At 39.3% G+C, this 7,798-nt stretch overlaps 1 protein-coding gene across 1 annotated transcript in view; it reads left to right on the forward strand.

Moving 5' to 3' along the window:
• Window positions 1–4,800: 4,800 nt before the first annotated feature.
• Window positions 4,801–7,798, forward strand: part of LOC143036075 (uncharacterized) — a 12,335-nt gene continuing 9,337 nt past the window's right edge. Inside the window, exons 1-2 of the mRNA XM_076203332.1 lie at window positions 4,801–4,904; window positions 5,301–5,466. Of these exons, the coding sequence (XP_076059447.1) occupies window positions 5,301–5,466 (166 nt within the window). The 5' untranslated portion in view covers window positions 4,801–4,904. The remainder of the gene's footprint in view (window positions 4,905–5,300; window positions 5,467–7,798) is intronic.

Here is a 7,798-nt window from a genome sequence, read left to right on the forward strand (position 1 = left end):
TAAATGTACAATAGTACATTTGTACATGTGTACTTTTTTTACAACATGAATATTATGACAACGGACCCAATATCATATGTTGTTAGCATCACAATTACAGATTTTATTTGTTGAAAGCAATTGCGATATCCATCAGACCATCATTATATTTGTTTACTAGTTTCTTTGTTTGTTCACTTGTTTATTTGTTTGTTTGTCTGTATTTGTATAATCTATTTTGTTTTGTTTTGTTTTATTCATGGATGTATTTATTTTTGTTACTCTTTGTTCTTTTTGTATTTTATTTTATTTATTTATTCATATATTATAATTTATTTGTTTTATCGCTTTATCTCAATCTTTATATCTATTTTTATTCTTATCAGTATTCATTTGTATATTTTTATCATTTGATGTATCATTTGTTTATCGATCTGTTGTTTCATATATTATTATCACTATTTAATTTATTCATTATTTTTTTCTGAATTGATTCATTCATCATTTTAAATATAATAATTATACAATTTGTCTCCTGTTTTTCATTTATATATATATATATATATATATATATATATATATATATATACTGTGTGTGTGTGTATTCACTTTGGTTTATGGATCACGCACTGGACTCGTGACCGACAGCTATTTCCCTCTCGGAAGAGAGCTCAGAGCTCGTATGACCGATCTATGGGTAATACTGTGATCTTACACGCACACACCCCCAACTCCCCGCCCACGAGAGTTGGAGTAACGACTCGAAGCGCAGCGATACTGAAATTATTTCATTCCTGGGCAGGATTCGAACCCGGACCATCGTAGTGACAGTCGGAGACTCTACCAACCGCGCCATCGAGTTGTGTGTTTGTGTGTGTGTGTGTGTAAAGGAGACACGCGCGTGTGTGTGTGTGTGTGTGTGTAATTCACCATGGTCTTGGATCACCTGTTGGACTCGTGATCGATAGCTACTACCCTCCCGGAAGAGAGCTCAAAGCTCATGTATATATATACTGTATATATATATATATATATATATATATGTGAGTGTGTGTGTGTGTGTATGTGTGTGTGTGTGTGTGTGTGTGTGTGTGTGTCCGGACAGTGCCCTCTAGAAGCGCTCCTTTCCTAGAAATCCCACTTAGTCATTCCGTTCTTCCTTCCCATCCTTTGTGAATTCAGCCGGACGCACTTGGGTACAAGGGCGCATCCCATCTTGTCTAGATTTAGCCATATATTCTAGATCTATGCATTTATTCTAAATATATGCATGTCTTAAAAACATAAATTTGTTCTAGAATTACACACACACACACACACACACAAACGTTATCAGTGTTTTTCGTGTTTCTAGAATTACAAAGAAACATTTTTTGTGTTTTCCTAGATTTGTAAAATGTCGGAAATTTGATATACTGGCATTTGGAGCTCTAGATGTACAGTATATGGGCTGATATTTTTTCTCCAATTATCTATTTTACTTTGTTTTATTCCATTTTAGTCTATTTTTTTTCGTGTCCTCAACATAGTACTATAGTAAAGTGACCCAAGCACACCCGGAATAGAAGTCTCACACTCGACGGCGCAGTGGTAGCGTTCGCGGCCGCCACTACGGCGGTCCGGATTCGAATCCCTCCCAGGGCTGAAATAATTTCAGTATCGCTGCTCTGCGGATCGTTACTCCAACTCTCGTGGGCGGGGAGTTGGAAGTGTGTGTGTGCGTGTAAGGTCACAGCATTACCCATAGATCGATCATATATATGAGCTCTGAGCTCTCTTCCGAGAGGGAAATAGCTGTCGATCACGAGTCCAACACGTGACCCAAGACCATGGTGAATCACACACACACACACACACACACACATACGACTCGGTGGCGCGGTTGGTAGAGTCCCCGACTGTCACTATGGCGGTCCGGGTTCGAATCCTGCCCAGCTGAAATAATTTCAGTATAGCTGCGCTTCGAGTCGTTACTCCAACTCTCGTGGGCTGGGGGTTGGGGGGTGCGTGTAAGGTCAAAGTATTACCCATAGTTTGGTTATACATGAGCTCTGAGCTCTCTTCCGGAAGGGAAATGGCTGTCGATCACAAGTCCAACACGTGATCCAAGACCATGGTGAATCACACACACACACTTAATGTTCGAGTGTTTACTTAGCGATCTGAGTTCGAGTCCCCCCCAGGGCTGAAAAGCATCACCAGCCCTCAAGCCGGCACCCCAACTCTGGTGGACAAAGAGGTGTGTGTGTGTGCATTACCGATAGATCAGACCATGTATGAGCCCTGAGCTCTCCTCCGGGAGGGTAATAGCTGTCGATCACGATTCTAACACGTGATCCGAGGTCACTTAACTGCTACTGTGGGTCTTGTCTCTTCTCCACCATTTAACGTAGTCAGCATTGAAATCTCCCGTGATTTCGGTTTGGTTTATATCATAATGTGGAGTGTTCCAAGATTTCTATATCCCTCAGACGTGTGTGTGTTATGAGTGTGTGTGTATTTGTATGTGTGTGCGTGTGTGTGTGTGTGTGTGCGCGCGCGCGTGTGTGTGTGTGTCAATGTGTGTGTGATGAGGCCAGTATTGTGGGCTACACCCATCACTCCGAATCCCGATTAATTTTCCTGTTAGTAACGTTAAACTCTACTACTACTGAAAGCCGAGTATGTTTTGCTGTACTTCCCGGCAGAGATGACTAACGTCGACGAAAATCATGATGCCCCGACCTCCAAGATTCACATTGGTCTTGGATCACGTGCTGGACTCGTCATCAACAGCTATTTCCCTCCCGGAAGAGAGCTCATATATGACCGATCTATGAGTAATGCTGTGACCTTACACGCACACACACACACCCAACTCCCCGCCTACGAAAGATGGAGTAGCGACTCGCAGTACAACGATACTGAAATTATTTCAGTGCTGGGCGGGATTCGAACTCGAACCGCTGTAGCAACGGTTGTGAACGCTACCAATGCGCCTATGTGTGTGTGAGCGCATGTTTACGTGCATATACTGTGAGTACGTACAACTGAAATGCTTTGAATAACTAGCTCTGTGACTACTTAGTTAAACCTAGATTGAATCTAGTAAAGCCTCAGTACATCTAGAGACAGCATAACTAGATCTAACTCGTACGGGATTGTTGGTCTTTTGTCAAGCGTACCTATTCACCTCATAGAAAGGTATTTTCTGGTTATCCATTTTCGTATATCATAGTATAGATCTGTTTTAATCTTTGAGAAGCTGTGGGTCTCTCGTCACTTGAATAAAATCGCCTGGCGCTCATGAGGACGTCACTAACGGAGTTGCCAGATTTGCATTTATTACTCATAAATTCTCCTAGAGTGTGTTTGAGACGAGTTTGCCACACCTTTATGACGACGAAAGATTAAAAAAAAGTGGCCAAATTCCTCCTCTTCTTCCTCCTCCTCCTCTTCCTCAGACTCCACCTTGTTAACAACTTTTATGGAGTTCTTGGAGAGTACTTCCTACAAAAAAGAGGAGCCTTTACGTAACGTCAGTGTGATACGCCAATCATAGGAGATGCCAAAGTTCGTTGCCGTTTCAGAAAACTTTTGCTTTGATGAGGAGATGCACCAGCAGCGATGCACATTGGGGAGAGGGTGGGCAAAACAAAGAGATTATCTATTTGTATTTATTAATCTATTTGTTTATTTATTTTTTTATTTGCTGCTTTGTTTGTGTACTCATGTACTTATTTAATCATCTATTTACTTATACTCGTTATCTATTCTAATTCATTGATCACATATGTATAAATATTTATCGTACTTATATATGTTTATTTCATTCATGTATTCATTCTATATATCTTTTTCTGTACTTATCTATTTAAGAATAAGGAAATATTGAAACGACACAAAAAAGATGTTTGGCCAAAACACACCTTAGTGATTAGGTTCTTACCTCAAAATACTCAAAAAATATAACTCACCCCCACCCGCCCCCCACTCCACCTCTGGCTGTGCCAATAGGTTTCTGTGACTACGTGGGTCCCAAATTAGATGTCATTACTATTATTATTGTTATTATTATTGTTTTATTATTATCATTTTTATCATTATTATTATTAATATTATTATCATTATCATTATTGTTTTATTATTATTATTTATTATTATTATCATTATTATTATTATTATTATTATTATTGTTATTATTATTATTATTATCATTATTATTATTATTATCATCATTATTATTATTATTATTATTATCATTATTATTATTATTATTATTATTATTATTATTATTATTATTATTATTATGATTTATTATTATTATTATTATTATTATTATTATTATTATTCTTATCATCATCATCATTATTATTATTATCATTATTGTTTTTGTTATTATTCATACTATAATTATTATTATATAATTTTGCTTTTCTTTTCTTATTTTTTTCTTTATTTATTTATTTTCGTTAATTCTCTAGTGCCACATCCTCTCATGTGGGAGCGGCTAAACTAGGGTCCACAACAAACAAAGTCCTGAACTTGGCACAAACGAAACGTAAAACGATAATAAAACGACCCCAAACACTTTCATGGAATCCTTCTCCCCCCCCCCTTCCCGCCCTACCCGCATTGCCATCTTTTTCCCCAAAGACCACAGCCTAGCTTTCACCCCTTCTCCTCCCCCAGAGTCCTCATTCTCCCCCCCCCACCTCCCCCACGCCTCCGTTCCCCCTCCCACCCCCCCAGTCCCCCTAGGTCAGTGGAGACGCTTCCCAGTTCGCTCTCCTCCTCCTCCCCTCCCCCCCAACCTCTTCTACTTCTCCCGTTTTCTTCCAGACTACTTAACTTGGGTCTCCTCCACGCGCGAGCTTCAGTCGTGCGGAAGTTTGGATAACGTAAACACTCTTAACAGGCTCGAGTGATAGTGTGACAAGACCGAAGTGAGTAGAGGCGAAGTCGGTTGTCAAATAAACACACACACACACACACACACATATATATATATATATATGTGTGTGTGTGTGTGTATGTATACATTGCATTCTATACATAATAACCAGAGTAGGCTTCATAGTCTTTGTTGGATAAGGTGCATATTGTGCCCCAAATGGAAAATGTAGCTACCGATCTAGCTGACTTAGGGTAGGACAACATGGTGTGTGAGTGTATATATATATATATATATATATATATATATATATATATATATATATATATATATATATATATATATATATATATGATTTACTGTGTATTTATATATTTTTTTCTTTTGTCTTCTTTTTATAAGATTTATGAATGTGACTTTTTCACTTTTCCTCCTGCTGCACCCACAGATGCTGCGGATCGGGATTTTGGTGGCGACGCTGCTGTGGCTAGTGCTGGCGATGGACAATAATAATCATAATAATCATAATCACACTGCGTCCTGCAGGTTCCTCTGTCCCAATCGCTTCGGATATTTCGTCATGTGCTGTGACCTATTCCCAGTCAGAGAAAACGGTACGTGCGTGCCCTGCTTGTCAAACGCTCTCTCTCTCTCTTTCTTTCTCTCTATTTCTCTCTCTCTCTCTTTCTCTCTCTCTCTCTCTCTCTCTCTCTCTATTTCTCTCACTCTCTTTCTTTCTCCCTCCCTCCCTCCCTCCCTCCCTCCCTCTCTCTCTCTCTCTCTCTCTCTCTCTCTCTCTCTCTCTCTCTCTCTCTCTCTCTCTCTCTCTCTCTCTCTCTCTCTCTCTCTCTCTCTCTCTCTTTCTTTCTATTTCTCTATGTCCGCCTTCTTGTTCTTAATGCTCCTCCGTGATAGTGAATTTAGAACAAACACACACACACACACACACACACACACACACGTACACACAAAGTAGTGCAGCAGTTCGAGCGATTCTCAGTCAGGCATATCACTCAAGAAACTGGAGAAACGGTGTCAAAGGATCGAAGAGAAAGAGGGAACTCGATGACGGTGTCCTTATCACAAGATGGGAGGGAGAAATATCTTCATTTTGGGATAAGAGGGCATCAAGAGAAATTAGAAAAAGGGCTGGGCAACCCTTTTAGGCGTGCGTGCCAAAATCAGACAAATCTTTGATACGACATTTTTTCTCGCGTCCTAAAGGACATACAAAAAAATGGAGATTGTCTTTTGTTGTTGTTAGCGTCAGATGTTATTTACTTTGACTTTACCAAAGCGTTCGACAAGGTGCCCCACCAGAGACTAATAAACAAAATCAAATCCCATGGCAGAGCAGGAAATATGTTAGAATGGATTAGAACTTGGATCAGTGACTGGAAACAGCGGACGTCAATTGTTTTAAGAAACGGTTAGACAACTTTATGGACAGTGATGACAGGTGGTAATGGACATGGAACTGCCTAGTATAGGCCTTATGGTCTCTTGCAGTCTCCTTCATTCTTATGTTCTTATGTTTCGCGTGCAGGAAAAATGTCGTATATAATTCCAGTTCGGGTCATATCATATATGAAATTCAAAATCACTTTTGATGATTGAAGAATACGTGACTGAAAAATATGAGGAAATGTATTTTTTCTCTATACATATGTGTAGTAAACCTCTGGGATGACGTAGATATATAGAACAGGCTGGGACCTTGCATGAACCAGAAACGAGTTATGGTAATTTGAGAATAAGAGAAAGGACTACATGTGCGTAGCTTTCTATATACTACACAACTAAGCACATACACACACACACGCACACAGAGGCGCGTGTACACACACACACGCACACAGAGGCACGTGTACACACACACACACACACACGCACGTACTCGCATACACACGCACACGATTAGAGGCAGTGACCCTGCCTGCCCTCATTAAAGGGAAAGAGAGGTGACTTGATGGCCGTCTTGAGGTCATATATATATATATATATATATATATATATATATATATATATATATATTCAGGTATCAAGGAAACGTACCAGTCTAACCACTAGCTAAGTTGCCCTAGTTCTCTGTAAAAAAATAAGTACGGAAGGCAGTTAGCAGTCGGCTTAGTTCCTCGGGAAGTAGATTAACTTGCAGATTGGAGAATTTTATAGGGTCAACGGCTCAGTCAGCAAGACGATGGCGCCGTGATATCACGACCCCAGATCGAATCCGGGGACGACAATCGGAATTATTTGATCGACATCACCGTCACTGGTGATTCTATTCAGATACATATATATATATATATATATATATATATATATATATATATATATATATATATATATGTGTGTGTGTGTGTGTGTGTGTATTTTTTGGGGGGCGTAGGGGAACAGAATGGCGTTAAGAGGCCATATGAACATACAAATAATGATAATAATAATTATATAGTAGTAATAATAATAGTCATAATAATGATAATGATAATATTGATAATGATAATGACAATAATAATCATAATAATGATGATAATAATAGTAATGGTAATGATAATGATGACGATAAATAGAAAATAACAATAGTAATAATAATGATCATATACATAATGTCTGAAGGATATAAAGAAAAAAGATCGTACAAAATTGCTAGTTCCTGGAATGGCCCCAGGCTAAAACCATTAATGAATTTCAAGTCGAATATGGTAGATGGAGAAATAGACGGGACCACCACGAGCGTAGTTTTTTCTTGCATATGACAAGAGGGCAAGCGCACACAACGACGTTTGGCTACTAAGTCAACTTTCCACGCCCCAGAGCATCATAACATTGTAAGCTGCTGCCTCTCCAGCTTTGGTGGAGGTGGTGGGGGAGGTGGAGAGGACAGGGAGGAGGAGGAGGAAAGGAAAATGCGAAGTGGCCAGGAACGAATGGACTATGGACTAC

This window comes from Oratosquilla oratoria, chromosome 20, assembly GCF_046742065.1.
Source record: "Oratosquilla oratoria isolate Oo_2021 chromosome 20, ASM4674206v1, whole genome shotgun sequence".
Taxonomy (NCBI): domain Eukaryota; kingdom Metazoa; phylum Arthropoda; class Malacostraca; order Stomatopoda; family Squillidae; genus Oratosquilla; species Oratosquilla oratoria.